At 40.8% G+C, this 21,341-nt stretch overlaps 1 protein-coding gene across 5 annotated transcripts in view; it reads left to right on the forward strand.

Moving 5' to 3' along the window:
• CEMIP2 (cell migration inducing hyaluronidase 2) overlaps positions 1 to 21,025 on the forward strand; it is a 91,700-nt gene extending 70,675 nt beyond the window's left edge. For 3 of the 5 annotated variants that reach the window (XM_070431505.1, XM_070431504.1, XM_070431503.1), the window contains 7 exons: positions 3,523 to 3,731; positions 7,560 to 7,742; positions 9,998 to 10,217; positions 12,029 to 12,127; positions 15,098 to 15,252; positions 18,241 to 18,344; positions 18,677 to 21,025. In XM_070431505.1, the coding sequence (XP_070287606.1) occupies positions 3,523 to 3,731; positions 7,560 to 7,742; positions 9,998 to 10,217; positions 12,029 to 12,127; positions 15,098 to 15,252; positions 18,241 to 18,344; positions 18,677 to 18,873 (1,167 nt within the window). In that variant the 3' untranslated portion in view covers positions 18,874 to 21,025. The remainder of the gene's footprint in view (positions 1 to 3,522; positions 3,732 to 7,559; positions 7,743 to 9,997; positions 10,218 to 12,028; positions 12,128 to 15,097; positions 15,253 to 18,240; positions 18,345 to 18,676) is intronic. The other 2 variants (XM_070431507.1, XM_070431506.1) reach the window with 2 other exon arrangements.
• Positions 21,026 to 21,341: the final 316 nt, after the last annotated feature.

Genomic DNA, 21,341 nt, shown 5'->3' on the forward strand with positions numbered 1-21,341 from the left:
GCGTTAGGATGCCTGCGTCCTTGCCAGCTCCTGACATCACTGCTTCTGTGAGGAGTGCTCTTCAGCATGATTGACACTCTCCAAAGCATGATTTTCTCTAGGAAAAAAAAGCGAAAGAGCCAGCTGGTATTGCTCAGTGGTTGAGCATCAACCTGTGAACCAGGAGGTCATGGTTCAATTCCCAGTTAGGGCACATGCCCAGGTTGCTGGCTCGGTCCCCAGAAGGGGCGTGCAGGAGGCAGGATCAATGATTCTCTCTCATCATATGTTTCTATCTCTCTCTCCCTCTCCCTTCCTCTCTGAAATCAATAAAAATACATTTTTTTTTAAAAAGTGAAAGAAAAAAATTCAGTAGGAACCATGGGCTCATAGAATTTTATTTCAAGCCCCCCCACTTCAAGCCAAGGTGGAAATATGAGTCCAAGAGGGGTGAGGGGATTTGCCCTTGTTTAAATATGGGTAGGGTGTAGCTGGGGTGAGAACCTATCTTTCCCAAGTCTTAGGCCAGGCTTTTTGCCATGCTACTGCTCTGCCCCAGAGAGGGAGCTTTATTTCCTTTCAGGGTTATTATCTCTACTAAATATGGGAATCCGACTTGTGGGGCAAGAATATCAGTATTGCATGGAAAGTGAGATGTTTCCAGAGACAGAGCTTGGAATTGGAAATGAGTGGACAAGGAGACATTCAAGGAAATTCTTTGAATTATATTACAATATAATGTTTATGAAAATATGAAAGGGATGATACAGTCTGTGAAACACTTCTTTGGAAACATTAAGCTAGTGTGCATTTATTAACTGGGTGCCCGGTAGAAAAGGATGGATTAATTTGGGAGATAGTACGTTCAGAGCACAGATACTTGAGCCAGACTGCCTGGATTTGAATCCTGGCTTCATTTTTCCTTAAATATGAGTTGAGCAAGTTAATGACCACTCTGTTCCTGGGCACAATGAGGATAATGCTGGTTCCTCTCATACGAGGCTGGTGAGAAGACAGAATGCATGGATATATGTAAAGCATTTAGCCCATGGCTTCCCACATGGGATAGTGTTTGCTGCAATTAGTATTATTTGAGGAGCAGAGCTCTCGGTTGCAACAATTATTTTAATAGTGATATTTGGATAGATAGAGAGGTTGCAGATGGGGGTGTCAGTTGCCCAGAATTTTGAAGGAAGCAGTTTTATTTCCATATTTTATATAATTAAGTGGTAAGATTTAACACTAGACAGTCGAGGGAGATAAAAGATAAAGGAGAAGGGGAATTAAGAGCATAGACAGGAGAATTAGGGAAGAGCGGGGGACCTTCCGGGGGGCATTGGGCTCTGATAGTCCCACAGCAGGAAAGAAGCTGCCTTGTTGGCTTGCTGCTAAATGCTCGTATTTATAGGGAGGGTTCTTCTTGGGGAAGGACCAGCCTGTGATGAAGGCCCTTCCCGAGCTCTGGCTACTCTGCCTGTCAAGGGTGTGTTCATGGGTTCCTGCATTTCAACTTCTGAGGCTACTGTGGTTTCTGCCACTGAAACCTAGAGTGGGAGCTGCTTGGAGCAGAATTCTTCATTGCTCTCCTGATTTTGAATCATGACTGCTGAAGAATGCTATGTTCTTAAGTTAAAAAACAAACACTTTACAAAGATTTTTATCTATAGCTAAGACAAAGGATTTAAGAAGGATAAAAAAGACTGGAGAGATTTTTCTGGTTTATTTTAATATACTACTAGCTTCACTGTTGTGGGCTTCCTTATTCCCATTCATTTTAATCATAATCACCCCCTAAAATTAAGTCGACTCATCAATAACCAGGAAGCGATAGAAATTCTAGAATTAAAATAACACAAAAAGATTTTAGTCCTTTTGTAGCTGCAGTGTTAAATTTCTTGCGAGCCATGTGTACGTAAGGTTGCATTTGTGTGTCTGTCTGAAAATGGGGTGTGCTCACTAATGGAAACTTTGTATTTTAAAATTACTATAAATGGGTCTATAAACTCTTTGGTTTATGATGTAGTTGAGACTCGAACCTGATTCTTCTATCTTACAAACCAGGGTAGTAATTCTATTTTATTTGAAGATGAAGAAAGGAACAAGTCATCTAATACTTCCCAGGAGGCTCTGGGATGATGGGACCACAGGTTAGAAATTTTCTCCTGAGAATTTGGAATTGGAGCTGGGAGCTCAGATCTGAAGCCATTTGTTGTTGTTACGGAGCTGGTGGATAATACTCTGTGTTTATAGGCAAAAGAAGGAAGCAACTGGACCTCAAGGCAGAACAAACTTTATTTAGCTATTTGTAAATTTATGTTAATTGAATATCTGCTCTTTGCTACCTATTCTATGTAAACTATATTTAATTATATGTAATATAAACATTTTAGTTATATATAATTTAAACCTTTAAGTGGTTTTAGTAAAGAAGAGGACTATATTGAAGTAGTCAAACATGAATGAGAGTTTAGAAGATTTTCTGCTTCAAAAGATTTATAATTGAGGAATCAGTTATGGACAAAATTGTAGAAATGACCAAAAGAGAAAAACAGAGAGCAGTATTGTGGATTAAATACAATATTCTGCAAATGTTATAATATTATAGGGAAATCTGTTATAGGATACTCGTTTATTTGTTTTTTGGGTTTTTTGTTGTTTCTTTTTTTAAGAGTGAGAGTAAGGGAGAGGGGGAGAGAGAAGAGAGAGAGAGAGAGAGAGAGAGAGAGAGAGAGAGAGAGAGATCATGTGAAAGTGGAACACCTATTGGCTGCTTCCTGCATGCCTCCTACCGGGAATCGACACCAAAACCCGGATGTGTGCCCTGACCCGGGATCAAGCCGGCAACCTCTTGGTGTACAGGACAATGCCCAATCAACTGAGCCACACTGGCCAGAGCAATTCTCATTTGTTTTAGGAAATTGTTCTGAGATTTGTTTTGAGGGAAGGCTTTGTTTTGGCAAGGAGCTCATGCCACTGGAACAAATTCAGGACTTTCAAATTTGTCTCGGTTTAAGATGTTTTTCCAGTTTTTGCAGAGTGCTTTATAACGCTTTTTCCTTTGAAGGGGTGAAAAATGACTTCTTGGGCTGATGTAGGTCATGGAAAATTGCAAGCCCAAATTCTAAGGTATTTACATTTTCCCTCTCTTGAGTTCGAGGAAAGTCTCTCAGATTTGAGTAGAGAGTATCCATTTTCACATTAATTGACTAATTTCTTATATGTGCATTCTTCAGATTGAGGGATTTTTTGGACAGGCTGCATAAGCCACAAGGTTTTATATTCTGATGAATAAGCTGGCCTGTTGTGGTGGAAGAGATGATGACGGTCTTGGCTAGCAGAACGCATGGCCTGTTTTTGCCATTTCAGTTTAAGCAAGCTTCATTGTATGTGTGGCTTAAGATGAAGTTGGCTACCCCTCATTTAGTCTGGCATAGATCACAGAATCTCTCGAAACTAGAGACACTTGGCTTTGTGCTGGAAATGTTTGTTTGGCTCTCTAAGTGTTCATGCTCTTCCCCATGATTCTTAATTTATTTTTTGAAGGTCTATGTGCAGACATGGAGCACTCAGAATCTGACAATGACCATCACACGAGATGAGTATCCATCCTACCCGATGGTGCTTCGGGGCATCAACCAGAAGGCTGCCTTTCCCCAGTACCAGCCGGTGATCATGCTGGAGAAGGGCTACACCATCCACTGGAACGGGCCAGCGCCGAAGACTGTATTTCTATACCTCATAAATTTCAACAAGTATGTTCCCATTACTGTTACTTCACATAGCTGAGCAAGTAGGAATCTAGTGGAGAAAAATAATAACACCCCACCTTTGTAGCAAGTAAGGATGCCGATGTCTTGTACTACATTTCTCTTGTGGGGAGGCTGTATATTTTAGGTGGATGGAATCAGGAGATTACACATATTGAATCCTTTCTTTTTTTTTTTCTTTAACAAATTTTTTTTTATTGATTTCAGAGAGGAAGGGAGAGAGCTAGAGAGATAGAAACATCAAAGATGAGAGAGAATCATTGATTGGCTGCCTCCTGCACATCCCCTACTGGGAGGGATCGAGCCTGCAACCCGGGCATGTGCCCTTGGCCGGAATCGAACCTGGGACCCTTTAGTCCACAGGCCAACACTCTATCCACTGAGCCAAACTGGCTAGGGTGAATCCTTTCATTTCAAAAGCATTTCTGTTTCTCTGCGGTCAGGGTATTGTGTGCAGAAAGCCATTTAACAATAGGTTCTCATATTGTCTGCTGAATACTTTAATTCCCCTTAGTTGGGATGGGAAGAAGTTCTGTGTGTTGTTCCAACTGAGCACTGGGTTACCTAGGAAAGAAAAAGGTTTTTGAGGCCAAGGTTAGATTTGACAGAAGAGAGAGGTGTGGTTGATTAGGAATGTCTGCTGTGGGTAAGAGGTGGAAGAGTAGTGGCGTGAATGCCAGGCATTTGCCACTCCTGCCTGATTTCTATCGCTTCTTGGTTTCCCAGTTGTCTGTCCTAATAATACTATGTATAGTCAAAGGCTCTATTTGTACATTAATTTATTCAAGCGTTTACTGTGTACCAGAAAATGATGAGGGAGAAAAGTACTTGCCCTCCAGGAGCTCACAGTATACAGGTAGAAAAAAACTCAAGAAAATCAATAAATCGATACTGTTTTTTAGTGGGCAAAGAATAGAGCACCTAATTCTAGCCTTGAGGAGCTGGGCCAGGCTGTGCTGAGAAAGCGATACTAAATGATCTGTCTTGTTACAAAAGCAACAGATTGGGGAAGGGCTAGCTCTGTTCAGGGACTGACGGATGCAGTGCCCTGGGAGCGTAGGGTGTGACAGGAGGTGAAACCAGGAAGGAGTGATGGGCCTAGAAGGGCAGAGTGAAATCAGTCTAGACATGTGTGGTGGTTAACCAATGGGACTCCATGAAACTGTTCAGATATGTACCTGAAAAACTGACATGGCTTATTCACCTGACTGGTCATAAAGTGCTAACTTTTCTGAACACTCTTAAAACACACAACTGAAATGAAGAGGTGCACATAGAACATGCAGTTCTAAGTAGGTCACTTCCAAGGACTGGTGAACCTGGTGGATGCTCTTACTCTGAGCTGTGAGGTTTCTGGCACAAGTCCCACACGGAACAATTACTGTTTTCCTGTGACATTTGTTGCTGCTTCTCTATGCCTTGCTGGAGAGTTGCACCTCTACCTATTGAGTCAACCAAGGACTCATCCTTATCTCTTCCTTTTCCCTTATTTCTTCATCTCAGCAGTGACCAAACCCTGTCAGTTCTGTCTGTAATGCTGTTGATATCTCTCCACTTTTTTCTACCTCCACTGTTTGTGGTTGAGTTTAGGCCATTGTCATCTCTTGTCTGGGTCCTGCTGGGTCTCTCCACCTCCAGTCCTTAGTCCACATTGTGTCCAGGGTGAGGTTTCTGAAAGCCAGTCTGGTGTTATCACTCCCATCAGTGAGCTGCAGAGCAGTCAAAGAAACAAATGAGGTTGGAGAGGACTTACAAGAAATAGAAAAAACTTGTATCTGGCAGGTTATGAATTTTAGGCGAAATCCTACAGTCAAATGCTATGTAGGGTTCTGGTCAGTGTCATGCGTAACTTTTAAATAAATACCAAGTAAGAACATTATAAAGTGAAAAAAAGACTGAACCCAGAAGTTACAAAAATCCACATGGGCTTGGAGTTCAGTCAGACTTTCCTTGTTTAATTAGCTGAAAGTTTGCAAAAATTACATCATGGGCAAGAGGAAGAGATGGACAATCTTATTTTCCAAATTTAATATAATTATAGAGAGGTCATAGATTTTGTCACTTTAAAGGTTATAAAAGCTGGACTTACTCATTTAAACAAAATATGGAAAATACAGGAAAACATAAAGAAAATTGAAATAACCTATAATTTTCTTAAACAGGGTGAGGCATTATAAACATTTATAGTGTTCTCTCTCTGCCCTCAAGTATTTTCTGAGCATATAGAGATAATCAAAATTTATTTAACTACTCCCTTTCCCCATAGATATTTAGGTTGTTTTTCTCTTGCCCACTCCCCCTTTACTATTATATATATACCACAGAGAACATGTTGTTTTAATGCATTTTGGTCTGCATTTCTAATTATTCTTTAGTGGTATTAGTGGGTGAAACCTTTGTGAACAATTTTAAGGCCATGTTACTTATTGTTTAAAAATTCTTTTAAATGATTGAAAAGTTCTGGAAATGGGTAGTGGTGATGGTTGCACAACTTTTGAATATACTTAATGCCTCTGAACTGTAGTTAAAAATAGCTAAAATGACCCTGACCGGTTTGGCTCAGTGGATAGAGCGTCAGCCTACGGACTGAAGGGTCCCAGGTTCGATTCCGGTCAAGGGCATGTACCTTGGTTGCGGGCACATCCCCAGTAGGAGGTGTGCAGGAGGCAGCTGGTTGATGTTTCTAACTCTCTATCCCTCTCCCTTCCTCTCTGTAAAAAATCAATAAAGTATATATATTTAAAAATAGCTAAAATGGTAAATTTTATATGGGGCATATTAATTTTATGCCTAAGGATTTTTAGGTAAGAAAAAAAACACTGTGGCAATTTGGTCATATACATCAAAGGTTTAAAAATATACATACTTTTGCCCTGGCTGATGTGGATCAGTTGGTTGGAACATTATCCTGTGAACTGAAGGGTTGTGGGTTTGATTTCCAGTCAGGGCACATGCATGTGGTTCAGTTCCTGATTGGGATGCATGTGGGAGGCAGCTGATTGTTTCTTTCTCTCCCTCTCTCTTCTTCTTTCTCTAAAGTCAATAAAAACATATCCTCGGGTGAGGATTAAAAAAAAAAAGAGAAATACACATACTTTTATATTTAGAAATTTTATCACTAAGTACTTATCCTAATGTAGTAATAAAAGATAAAAATGTATTTATGGCCGAAACCGGTTTGGCTCAGTGGATAGAACGTCGGCCTGTGGACTGAAGGGTCCCAGGTTCGATTCCGGTCAAGGGCATGTACCTGGGTTGCGGGCACATCCCCAGTAGGAGATGTGCAGGAGGCAGCTGGTCGATGTTTCTCTCTCATCGATGTTTCTAACTCTCTATCTCTCTCCCTTCCTCTCTGTAAAAAATCAATAAAATATTTAAAAAAAATGTATTTATGGACAAAAAATTCTTTGGAAAGATTTTACTAGTGTGTACTTCTACTGTCAGGCTAGTGGTGTTTCATCCACCTTACTACATGTCCAACCATCTTACTAAATTTTATTATCCACTCACAGTGTCAAAGTCCATCTTATCCAACTTCTATTCACATTCCTAGAAGTCCTGTTGAAACCAAGAAGTTTCTATAAGCCATGTGATTGTTGTAAAAATATTGATAAGAAAAACTGGGGAAACATTTAAAGGTGGATGATTCATTAGCACGTCAGGGCTCAGGACTTCTATCGTTAGTGGCTCAGTGCACAGCAAACATTTCAGGAGGAGAAAATCATGGCTAGTGTTTATACTAGTATATGCTGTAATGCCCCAGATATATTGGCTCAAATGTGAATTCATGTTTTAATTTTCTTTTCTTGGTAGGAATGACTGGATTCGAGTTGGCCTCTGCTATCCATCAAACACAGTTTTTCAGATTACTTTTGGCTTTTTACAGCGGCATAATGGCTCGTTATCCAAAATGGAAGATTATGAGCCTGTGAATTCACTGGAAGAATTGCAGAGGAAGCAGTCTGAGAGGAAATTCTATTTTGACTCCGGCACGGGGTAATTCAGTGGACCAGCAAATGAGAATTATTGCTGTTTTTCTTTAATGGAGAAATTACTGGTTCTTCAGCCTAACTAAGAATAGACTGTGATGTGATGGCTCTTTAGACAAGCAGCTGATGTGGGTAATTCTCTGCTCATCGCTATTAGAGGCTTAGGGAACTAGAATGACTCATAATTATAGTTGGCTGTAGGAGCTGAGTGAAGATGTTTGTCGTATACCTATTAAGGCAATTTAGAAAGAGAAATTATCCTTGTCAATAAAGAACCAGTAGGCCCAATAGAAACTTGAACTAATTTCTTTCCTATAACAATTCTTTAAGATGATTATTTGCATATGATATAGTTCATATTTCAGTGAAAGCTCATTTTTCTTTTCCTTAAATCTCTCTCTCTCTCTCTCTCAAGTTGACCTTGAGTTTTTAAAAATCACTGTATAACCATGGCATGTTTGCTTTCAACTTTCTCTAGGCTGCATCTTTCCACTTTTTAATTCTAATCCTGTTCACCTGGGGTCCTGTTGGCTTTGTCTGCTCTTATCCAGTTACAGTCTCTCAGCCTTTGGGTGATGGTAGGCTCGATCTCCTGTACTCTTCCAGCAACTAGCATGCTCCTTAGCCATCCCTTAAGCTGATATTCCTCCTATGCCATTGTCTTGGCACCTGAGTAAAGACACTAACGTAAATAAGATGCATTTCTCCTGTGAATGCACAGTCCATTGAAGATATGGGCATGTAACACAGGTCATTGGAGAGTGAAGAATTTAACTGCTGAAAGCCCTATGGTGGGATAGTCAGTGTGCCTTTTGAGGTAACCCAGAAGTTCAGCCTAAGGTAACCAGTGACATCCCAAGAGCGTGACACTGGGACAGACTCCTGAATGAGCAGGAGGAGATGGACAAAGAGATGGGTGAAGAACAATGTGGATGGATGCATGGAGGCATGGAAGAACGAGGCATGGCATGTTTGGGGGAAGACAAAGGTTCCAACTGGGATGAGGGTGGCAAGTTTGATTTGGGGGAACAAGGTTGGGGGTTCAGGCAAGTGCCTTGTTAGCCTTTGAATGAGATGCAACTTGTTTGCCCTCCAGCAGTCAGTGTGGTCAGCTTAAATCTTTTATTTATTTTTTATCATAGTTATCTTTGATTTTCAGTTTCTAATTAGACTTAACCTGCTTGGACTTTTACTCTCTACATGACAGAACTTCCACATTCCCAGTTGACTTTTCACAAAAATGAACAGAACAACCAAATTTGTAAGGACATTCTGGTGATCACAAATTAATGATTAAATGTGTAAAAAGGTGGGAAATGTGTCATCATCTGGGCCTAGAATCCCTCGGCCTTTGGGGTTTTAATTTTTTTAAATTACATTTATTTTGATGATTTTAATTGTCAAAAGGTCCATGCTAACCAGGCTTGTATCATTCCTTACATATATAGGCTAAAATTACTGGATGTTGGGACAATGGCTGATTTTTACCTCATAATTGCTACTTGACCTCATATTAAAATGAGAATTTTTGACTTCAGTAATTGATTACATTTGATCAAACCTTTAGAACATTGACTTCCTTTGCTTTAGAAGGACTAGGTTTGCTGACAGATGTTGGACTGCTGCCTAGAACTTACTTTTCCATTCATCTTGGCAGTAGGAGGATAATTCAGAGTCGGTGGACTGCTCATTTCATTTGATTTTGGCCAGAGTACAGACAGAAGGACCTCAGGCCCATCTGCTCTTAGTAAACGTCGCAGGAATTGATTTGAAACCATTGCTTTTTGAATTGATTTTAAGCCAAACGAAACACAGTTGCTGTTCTTGTTCAAATTTTGTGCCATAAACCAAAATGATTTATAAACCAAAAAAAAACAAAACAAAAACCATGCTGATTTACCAAATTCTAAACTCAATGCAAGTATAAAGTTTTCCCAGGGATCCTTGAGCCAAGCCAAATTCCATCCTCCCAAATCACCTGTTGAACTTAATTCCAACCAGAAATCAACTTTCATATCTTCTACAACGATGAATCAGGCTACCAAAATATTTTCTGAAGGAGTATTGAATTTGACTTAGGGGCCTAGGAGGATAGAAAGGAAAGAGAAACAACTTTTATTAGTTTCATAATGTAGATTTCTTTTAGGGACTAGTTACCTAATTAGAGGAATATACCTTTCGGCCATGAGTTCATTTGAAGAGTTTGTGTAAGTTTTCGAGAGGCAGTCTAACACCCAGTGGGTTGCGTTCTGTTTTGTACAGGTTGCTGTTCTTGTATCTCAAAGCCCAAGGCCGCAGGGATGGCCACAGTTACTGTTCATCTCAGGGATGCGAAAGAGTCAGGATCCAGGCGACAACAGACTCAAAAGAGACCAGTAACTGCATGGCCAAAGCATATCCCCAGTATTACAGGAAGCCGTCAGCCCTCAAGCGGATGCCAGTCATGCTCACGAAACCCTGTCAAGGCTGCGGGACCCGCCAGGTAAACGAGTGGGCTGTGGCCTGAAACAAGGTCGGAAGGTTCTTTGCAGTAGGCGCCTTTTTGGGGGAAACATCTCTATTGCCAATTTGTCAGTGTTGCATGGTTTCTCCTGAACTTTGGCCCATTATAGAATGTGATGCTCATAAGAAGCAACCTTGTCCAAATTACAGTAAAGATGCCTTCCTTCTCTGATGGAGCAGTTTACCCTGGGTGACTGGATTTATTGGCTGTCATCTTCTCTTTCTCAGATGTGATTCTGCTGCACTGTTGTTTCTCGGTTTACATGTCAGTGATGTAGAAAATACTTTGTTTTATTGGCAGTGTGAAATTTCTCTTCTGAAAATGCAACTCCTGGAAATTGTTTTCTTTTTTGAAGGTGGAGAGCTCCTCTCTCCACCACCATCGCCGCACCCCCCCCCCTCCCCCCCCCCCCCCCCCCCCGCTTCATTTTGAAGCAGATGCTATTTATTTGCCTGTAATTAAAAGGACAAGCTGGCTTTAGTTAGTTAGAAATGAACTACTTCTCCTGAAATATTTGTAATTAGCTGTTCTTCTTTTGGATCTTGAAAAAGCATTGCAATGAAAGGAAACCCAAAAATCAGGCACAGTGTTCCTTCCAAAGGAAGTCAGATCAATTCCAAGTATGAAAGAGGTGTAGCATTCATTAATACTTAATCTTTTTTTTTTAAATATATTTTATTGATTTTTTACAGAGAGGAAGAGAGAGGGATAGAGAGTTAGAAACATCGATGAGAGAGAAACATCAACCAGCTGCCTCCTGCACATCTCCTACTGGGGGTGTGCCCACAACCCAGGTACATGCCCTTGACCGGAATCGAACCCGGGACCTTTCAGTCTGCAGGCCGACACTCTATCCACTGAGCCAAACCGGTTTCGGCAATACTTAATCTTTATAGAAACAAATATGGGTTAAGGGAAATGATTCTCAAAGTGTGGACCCCTAACCAGCAGCAACAGCAGCACCAGGGGACTTGTGAGAAATCATAATTCCTGAGCCCAATTCCAGTCCTACTCAACCAGAAATTCTGGGAGTGGGACCTGGCAGTCTGTGCATTAACAAGCCCAGCAGGGGATTCTGATATGTGTCCACATTTCATTGGGCTAGAGAATTTTTTTAAAAGCAAGAATTGCCACAGAAATACATACTGCATTTAGACCTGATGGTGCACAAGGCCACTAAAGGTTTTCAAACTTCTCATCTGTACTCTCCTCAGTCCTGGGGTGACTGAGTCCCAGTTCAGAGTACTGGTCTGAAAAGGATCTTTAAAAAGACTTGTGACTGTGTTTGCATAAAATGTTTACAAAGATGTAAATACAAAATACTTTTATTTAGTCATTTGTAGAATTGACTTTATTAACAAGATCACAGTTATTTGAAACTGTTGTTGTTCCAGAAAACGAGGAACAAAATCTTCTCATATTAAGCATGTATCAAAAGGTAGAATTCTAGGTTATGAAATAAGGTATAAAAGTTCAGGAAAACACTAGTTTGCCCTGGCTGGTGTGGCTCAGTTGCTTGAGTGTCGTCCCTACCCCAAAAGGTTGCTGGTTGGATTCCCACTCGGGGAATGTGCCCGGGTTGTGGGCTCGATTCCCGGGGTGTACAGGAGGCAGCTGATTGATACTGTCACTCACATCGATATTTCTCTCCTTCTCCCTTTCTCTCTCTCTAAAAATTAATAAAAATCATTGAAAGCAAAACAACTAATTTGTTATAATTGAGTTTATTTTGAGGCATCCTTTGGAGGCAGATGCAGTTGACATAAATATGGCACTTTTTCCCTGCTTAGGTGGTGTTTACTAGTGATCCTCATAAAAGCTACCTCCCCGTGCAATTCCAGTCACCCAGTAAAGTGGAGACTCAGCGCGGAGACCCGTCTGTCATCTCTGTAAGTACCATCTGGCGTGTCCACTACTTCAGCTCCTCACTTTCATGTTTCACCCCGGTGACATCAATTATTTTTGGCAACAATCACTTGTTTGTGACCACATTTTGATTATTGGTGGCAAGCAATACAATAGAGGTATAAATATCTCTTAAACATTTATGTTTCTAGGTAAATATATTTTTAAAAACTTTGTTTATCGATAACTTTTAGGTAAATGTTAAACTGTTCACATTACTCTTCATTCATTAATAGTGTTACAGGCGACCCAGATTTCATTTTTATAAGAGAAAAGGCATCTTGGGTTAAAAAACAATTGCCACAGGCAATCAAAATGTAGAAAACGGTGTTTAACCTTGGTTTTTGAAACGTAAAAGGAACTTTCAAGTTGCTTGTTTAAAATGTGAGCAATGAGTTTTAAAGTTTTTCCTTGGCCTTTTAGTTTGAGGTTCCCTGGCTCCCAGTTTTCCGATGAGGAAAGTGAAGATGCAAAGTGTCGGTTGTCTTTCCTAAGTGGGGTAATAGAAGCACAGGCCTGAGCCTCAGTGTCAGCACTAGAATTTGGGAGAAGAGCCAAGCCAGCCAGTGCTAACCGGCTCTTGGCAGGGTGGCCTGTCCAAAATCCGGCTGACTTGAGTGCCACCATATAAAGAGCTCTTTGGGGAGCAGATATCCAGCCATCCAGCTATTTCCAGCCAGGGCCTGGGCCCGGTCTCACGTGGTCTTTTTAGGAGCTCTGTTTTTTTTTTTTTTTAAAGTGGTGGGCAACACATTCACAAATCCACATAAATGTGGAAAAAATTCAACCTTACTCTTTATTTCGTTCTCAGTTTTTCATTGTGTTAATATATACATGTAACATAAAATTCACCATCTTCATCTTTGTTAAGTGTGCAGTTCAGTGGTATGAAATATATGCATATTGTGCAACCATCACTACTCTCCATCTCCAGAACATAAATTTGACTTTTTGACAACTCTGAGTTAAGAATATTCCCACCGAAGGGGAGGGTGAAATGGGGAGTATTTTTTAATCAACAGGCAATAAAGTTTCAGTTGAGGAAGATGTTTAAGCTCTCGAGTTCCAGCTTGGTGTCTGGAGGGACTCAGTTGTATAAAGGAAGCAAGAGCTGGGTGCAATACTAGATCACTAGATAAAAATTTTGAAATTACAGTATAGTTGACGTACAACATTATGTTAGTTTCAGGTATACAGCATAGTGTTTCTACATTTATATACCTTATGATGTGATCACTACAATATATCTAGTAATCATGTCACTGAACAATATATTATTGACTATATTCCCTATGCTATATACTCACTAGATAATTAAAGAACATATTGTTTTGCCCAAAAAAACCTCATACAGGCTATGCCACAGGCTCTGAAGACACTGTTTCACTCTATTGCTGTACACATTAGGTGCCTGGGACCCTAGAAAAGTCACAGGACATGGTTTTTTGTCATATTTACCAGTAGTACTTTCCACATGTGTTTCCTGAAGAGCCTTTGCTAGGACATGGCATTGCTTTATTTGGTTTTTATGGAAAGTGTTATATTTCCTTTAAGCATTAGGTTTTGGGGGAGGGACAGTTTGAGTGTGTGGAAGATCGTTTTATATTTTTCCCCAAAACGTATCTCAATTTTAAGTATTCAGATTTTTATTTTATGAAATAAATAAGAAATGCCTCTTATTGCATTTTTTAAAATTTAATTTAAAATTTTCCATCACCATTTATACCCTCCATGCCCTCTTCCACCTCCCCCCTCCCCCCCACACAATCACCACACTGTTGTCCATGTCAGATTTTTAAAAATAAGAGAATCACTTCCAGTCTTTCCAAATCTAAAATGGTACTTAATTTACCTCAAGCATTTCCAGAACCATCCTCTGGATTAGATAAATTTAAACACAGCTAAAAGGCCATTTTGCTTCCTGGCAGTTCAATAGTGATTAGAAATGTAATTTAAATATAATTTCTCCCAGCGAGGATAAAGGATAGTGGTGACTGTATTTCTCCTTTATTAGCTTTTAGCATAGTTTATAATTTTATAAATTTTAAACAGAAACAGTGTGCTTAATTCAGTATTGAATCATTTTTCAGTCTAGTAAGCTCTTTTTATTCCTTTCTGGCTGAGGAATGAATGACTTTGGATGTGTTTAGAGTTCATTTTTTTTTGGAAAAGGTATCAAACCGTTCGTTTAAAGGGGACGACTGGAAATTATACAGTATAGTAATATACTCATGGCTTAAAAACTGGTAAAATTACCATATTTCCACTTTGATTTCAAAGGAGATGAAATGATGGAGATGAGGCAATCTAGCTCCTCTGATGTTCTAAATCTGAACTCCATTGCGGGGGGGGGGGGGGGCGGGGAGGGCGAGTGTAGATTTTTTTCTGAATCAGTGTGACAGTAAGTGAGCTGAGCTGCAGCATAGAGGCTGCCACCTGATTGCTGAGTTAGAAAGCTGTGACCCCAGTGAGAGAGTATGTGTGTAAGAATGAAGGTGTTGGCCCATGCCCGATCAGGACACATGCCCGGTTGCAGGTTTGATCCCCAGTAGAGGGTATGTAGGAGGCAGTTGATCAATGATTTTCCCTCATCGTTGATGTTTTTATCTCTCCCTCTCCCTTCCTCTCTGAAATCAATAAATATATATTAAAAAAAAAAAAAAAAGAATGAAGACCTTGAACCTGCAGAGGGAGTCCCCCTGCTCAGCCGAGTGCGGGCTGCCACGCTGTGCTCAGAGCCTCTTACCAGTCTGTAAAGTCCAGTCAAGGCAAAGTCAATGAGCACACAGCACCGTTTCCAATATCGGCAGAGAAAGAGTAAATGGCACTTAGCATCTGAATCCTGGTGTAATTTGATTTGCGGGTTTAGGAGACAGAGGGATGGGCTGGAGAGAGGAGTCCTTCCAGAGATATTGAAATGGTGACGACAGCAGACGATGTTTCTGTATCCTCAGGTCAACGGCACTGACTTTGCCTTCCGAAGTGCGGGTGTCTTTCTCCTCATCGTGGATGCCTGCAGCGTCCCCTTCCGGTTGACGGAAAAAAAGTTTTTCTCTCTTGCTGATGTCAGCCCCGTGGGAGAGTATTTAAAAACAGGCATCCCTCCAAGGTAGGTGAGACTTGCTCCACAGAGGGACAGCCCCCTGCTCGGTGACACCTGCTTCACCCTGAGCTTTGGTTTGTTTACCTGCCCTTATAACTGTGGGCATTTGGGACTCTTGAAAGGTTTTTATTCCTTTCTCATCTCAGATGGATGCCTGTGTGGTCTGAGCTTCTTGTCATTGTAAACCTCGGCTTCTCCATAGCAGGACTTAGCCCGCCTGGGGTGGCTCAGTGGTTGAGCGTAGACCCAGGAGGTCACGGCTCGATTCCTGGTCAGGGCACATGCCTGGGCGGCAGGCTCCATCCCCAGTGGGAGGATCTCTCATCATTGATGTGTCTGTCTCTCTCTTCTTCTTCCTTCCTCTCTGAAATAAAAAACAAAATAGAATGGGAGCTTGGATGTTAGAAGAGTTTGCAGATGGCGGGAAGGTTCTTATAAGGAGAAAAGCTCAATATTCAGACCATTACTCTCTATGTTTTAGTAATAAATTTATCTATATTGCATCCGACTCATTCAGAAAAGTCATTATCACTTTAAAACATTTTTTTTTAATCCCCACCCGGTTATATTTTTTCTATTGATTTTTAGACAGGGTGGAAGGGAGGGAGGAGGCAGAGAGAAAAAGAGAGAGGCATTGATGTGAGAAGGACACATTGATTGGTTGCCTCCCCCATGCGCCCCAACTGGGGCCAGGGATCGAACCTGCAACCAAGGTAGGTGCCCTTGACCAGGAAACGAACCCTCGATCCTTGTGTCCAAGGGCCGGTGCTCTAACCACTGAGCACCTGGCCAGGGCTTAAAACAATTTTTATAGACAGTTTTACTCTGTGCCTCTGATGGAACCTCAGGCAGCAATGTACTATGACTGTGGCCGATGAACTCATCACTTGGAAGTGACTAGAAAAGAGTACTTTGATTTTTAAGTAGATGAGTATGTGGTCTCTCTTTTCAGAGCCCTAGTTTCTCTTCGTTTAATTTCTGAATAAAGGTGCACAGGAGAGAAACCTTTCTTTTTCTGAGTTTTGTCAGACGCTGCCTGGAGGCCAGGAGATGAGTTCAGGCTCCTCCCTGCTCCCTTGGCTTCACTGCAGAAATTGATTTACTCACGAACCTTCATTTAGTGAAGCCACTAAAGGGAAGAACATTCGCTTCCCAGGGATTAAAGGCCCATCCAACTTTAGGCTCATCCTCAGTTGATCTAATCACGTGTGCTCTTCACACATCACAGAACCAGATCTCAGTAAGTCCTAAAAGTCACTGGATTATTTGAGTGTCATTTGCAATGTGTCTATATAGCTCTATCTGGTTTAAGACACTTGTAGGGAATTCCTTTCCAAGGCCTTGGTTTTCTTTAGGGATTTAAAGATTTTTCCTAATGTTGAAAAGACATGCACTTATTCCACCTAAAACAATCTAGTACATAAATCTCACCACAAATACTTAGGGCAAAGTAGTAGGTCCTGTAAGTCACCCGACAGATTTATGAGTTACAGCCAACTCATTAAAATGTCACTAGGTTGTTATTAGGAAGGCTTTTGAGCTACTGGTAGTGCTGTTCTTGATCTGCTGGTTACACAAGTATGTGTAGTTTGCAAAAGTTGAATGTGCTGCACACTTAGGAATACTATTCTGTGTGTATGTTGCATCTTAACAAAATGTTAGGAAGTTACGGTGCAACTGGCAGTGACTTCTAGAGACACTGGATATGTATGGGGTGCAGGTGGGTGAGGGGACCTGTAGGTGATATCATGGGACCAGCCTGAGTCACTATGACCATTGAAGAAGGTCAGGCCTCAGGGTTGCTATGGTCAGAGCCCTGGTCTGATTCTGGGTTTAGTCACTACTGCTGTTAGAAAGGCTTTACCAAAACCCCACACCAATGTAAAACTTAAGAACCTTAATAAGAAATGTCAAGACCCACATTAAGAAAATAAATGCTTTACTAAAGGATATAGAAGAGTTGGATAGAAGGAGAAACATTCCCTTTTTCTGGATGGAAAAGTTAATACTGTATGGATTCATTCTAACTAAATTAGGGATTTAACACATTTCCATTAGTGTCCCAGTTGGTCACTTTTCCATTGTATTTCACATATGACAGTGCAGTTCATCTGGAAGAATCAATGTGGGAGAGTAATAAAATACAAGTTTTAAACAAATTATGTTACTACAAGGGGCTTATTTGATATTAAAATAAACCATGAAGTCATAGTGATTAAGCTAGTGCGGTATTGGCAGAGGAGAGGTCAGGAGAAGAGAGAATCCACAAACACATTTGAATATTTGTGTTGATATACTGCATAATAAAGACAAAAATTTAAACCAAACCATGGGGAACAGATTTTATTTTGTTTCTTTTTAGAATTGGTGTTCATTTATTTACTTAATAAATAGATAAAAAGAGCATCTGAAACAAACAAAACTAACTTCCCCTGTTACAATAGTTTATTCCATAAAAGGTCTGTGTCCCAAACATCCACTAGGTCAGCTGACCTAAAATAACTTGTTTTCCCTACATTTAGCGACCTCTTGTAATAGCAACATAGGTCCTAGGTGGGGCAGGGAACTTGTAATAGCAGGAATGAAAAAAACACCTGGGTTCTTTCTGTTTGGTTTTGTGTTCTGCTTTTATCTAGTATTTCTATTCTCTACTGCACCGATTTTCAACCGGGGTGCCGCAAGAATTTTTAAAGCGTGTTTTACCTGACTATTGAGTCAGGGACATGACCTGTCCAATGCAAAAAACAACAACAGCCAACAGAACAATAGCTGTCCTGTGTGAATGATCAAAATTATACCTTTTTTTTGTTGTTGTCAGATCAGCAAAAGATATATTTTTTGGTGTTTCACAGAATTTCAGTCATTAGTTTATGTGTGCCATGAGGTGAAAAGGTTGGGAATCACTGCTCTACTGTATATACTTCGTAACGGAACCCAGCAAATACATGCGAAATTATTGAAATTTGCTCTCATTTTCCTAACTTTTACATGCAGGTCTGTCGTTCTATTGAGCACAAGAGGAGAAATAAAGCAGTTGAACATTTCAGATTCATTAATACCTCTGGGATTAGCCAAACCAGCTCATCTTTCTAACAAAGGTTTGTGTTTGTATTCTCCTACAAAGGTCCTAGGAGGCCAGCAACACTCACATTTTTATGGTGAAATGCAGCTACCAGACTGTTTTCATGAGCTTATTTTGCTCATGTATCATGAAGATGCTTTCTAAATGAGGAGACTGTGTTGGAGGAAGTGTGTTGGGATGTGGTTTGTTATTTGGGACACGAGGTGGGTGGTAAGAGTTCATTTGCTGTGTAAGGAGGTGTAGTTGTGTTTTATAGCCGTCTTTGTTTTGCTCACCTCCGACATTATCTTGCCTGGAACTAGGAGTTGTACAAATTGAACTTTTTTTTTTTGTTTTTTGTTTTTTTAGGGAGCACCATATTTTTGGGATTCAGCGGAAACTCTAAACCATCATGGACTAAGCTATTTACCAGTCCTGCTGGACAGGGCCTTGGGCTGCTGGAACAATTCATACCTTTGCAGCTGGAGGAATATGGTTGTCCCAGAATCGGCGCTGTCCGCAGGAGAGACCTGGACCTGTTAAAGCAAACTTCAAAAGCACATTAGAGACTAACTGTAACTTAAGTGCTGGGGGAAAAAAATGTGAACTAACTTATTTAATTTATGGCATTTTAAAATGACACTGTTAACCCAACGGAACCATTTTCCTGTTTGATACAGAGAGGGGAGAAAAGAAAGAGTTTAAAGTGATTGCTTGAATACCAGCTCATGCACCTTGTAGTTGTACAGAATGTTAAGAATTTATTTGTATTTGTTAGGCTGGTATATTTAGAGAGCAGTTCTCTTACGCCTCACCTTCCACCTCTGTGTTTTGTAGTGACCACAAGCAGTGCTTCACCTTTCGTATTATGGGATGTCGTGGGGCGGGGTGGGGTAGGGTGCGGTGAGGGCTTCGGAGAATCAGCCTGAGTCCCTGAGAGGACCGGCTCTTGTAGCACCTTGGATACTTGAAGTCTAATGCTCAGTTGTGTCATTGACTTTGGGTCAGCAGCTGACTTGGGTGGCTGGCATGGTTAGTGATGCCTTGGGCCCTGGTTCTGGGCAGCCTTTGAGGATTTTATATGATCCTGAATGATAGAATTTTAAGTGGCGACTCAGGCCCAGCTCATGCCCATTTTTTGCCTGGACATGTGCTATTTTTATTCATTTGTATATCAATCCCTTCTAAGGGTTCACCTTTCCAACAGGAAGTAGTGCATTGGGACAAAGGGCATTTAGGGATTAGACATCCCTTTCATCTGTGACCATTGGGCAAAACTTTGACCTACGCCAAGGTCTGCTGGGACCATTTTTGCAGCTTTAATCCTTTAACTGTTTGGACTGTATATTTGTGTTTAAAATGCAGACCTGAGCTGAATATTTACTTACTCTTTTTTTTTGAAGAAGAAGCAGGCTGTTTTCCTGAACTGTAAACTCAAGTCATTTCAACTTGCACAAAGGAAGTCTGTTCTTAGAGTTGCTCCTGCACCCAGGTTTTTTTTTTTTTGTTTTTGTGTGTAGATTTTTTTTTAAAGCTTTTCTGCTCACCATCCTGCCAAGAAAACGGCAGAGAGCTTAATGATACCCCAAAATATTGTACTCAGGGGGCAGAAAAAGGGGAGAGCCTTTTAAGGGTCAGATCACAGAGGGGACATTCCGAAATGAACGTCGTCGTAGTCAGTCATCTTAATTAAATTGTTAGAGCTGATTTTAAGAAGGTGCCACGGCGCCCTCTTTGCCTTCCGCTGGCTGCATGCATCTCCTGCCCATGAGGTTTGCATGAGGCAAAAGGAGATGGGCTCCTGGCCCGGGACACCACCACACCAAGAGTAAAGAAGCATCAAAATGCCTTTCCCTTCTCCTAATCCCACAATGCATGACGCGTAGTGGAGGAATGGCCACAGCGAGATAGTAGGAAGTGTGTGCAGGCTGACTTTGGCCATGATACAGACAAACTCACGTTCCTCTTCCAAGAGCCTCGTCTGATGGCCCATCCCTTGTGTCCAGGAGAGACTGCAGAGCAGCTCTGTGACTTCTGTTACTTTATGACACATGCTACCTCAAAGTGCTACCGATAAACCTTTCTAACTGTAAGTGCTCTTCCCGAGGGCACATGTCTTAATCAAAGTGTAGGGGGGGGGGTTTGTTTGTTTGTTTGTTTTGTACATTGATGAATGAGATCTTACCTATTAAGTATATTATTGGATCATGGTTCCTGAAGGGGATTAGTTTGAGTGTGTGTGTGTGTGTATGTCTGTGTGTTTTATGACGTAAATATTTTTGTGTGTGTGTTTTTTAGAGTTTGGCTCTTTAAAGATTTGGAGAGAATATGTAATATAGTTCTAAGGCACTCAGTTTTCTGATTTATATGCTAATTATCAGCCCTAAGTTAAATAAATAAAAATATGTGTGCATGTATTTCTTTTGTGTGTGTGTGTGGCTATGTATCTAGCAACCAGTCAACCAATCTATCATTTTTAAATTCCATATTTCAGCTGTAAAGAAGTTACTGGCAGAAATGAGAAAGGGGAAACTGTCCACTAAGTAGATATTGCAAGGCTAAGCTTCAGAAGGGTAGGGATTATTCTCCAATGCAGAGGTCCTCACCCTTGGCTGCACATTAGAATCACTTGGGGGCTTTGAAAAATATGGAGCCCTGAGTCTCACCCCCTCCCCAACCCCTACATTTAGATTTGATCGGTGTCGGGTGCAGCCTGGACATTGGAATTTTTTTAAAGCTCCCGGGGTGATTCTAGCATGCAGCCAGGTTTAGGAACCACTGCACTAATATAATAGGCCCACTGTTTAACTCCAGTCTGCAATTTTTTTGTGACAAATTCCATTTATCTATTATTTTTATTTGCAATTCCTATGTTACAGAACTCATCATCCTAAACAAAGCATTTTACTGTTCTCTTCTTTTTTAAAACACTTTTTTTTTATTGCTTAAAATATTACAACGAGTAGTACATTTGTCTCCTTTTTTCCCCCCTTGACCTTCTTTTAATAGAACTTTTCAATGCAGTTTTTAGTCC

This window comes from Myotis yumanensis, unplaced genomic scaffold, assembly GCF_028538775.1.
Source record: "Myotis yumanensis isolate MYYU_CA2020_CCGP unplaced genomic scaffold, mMyoYum1.0.hap1 SCAF_12, whole genome shotgun sequence".
NCBI lineage: Eukaryota > Metazoa > Chordata > Mammalia > Chiroptera > Vespertilionidae > Myotis > Myotis yumanensis.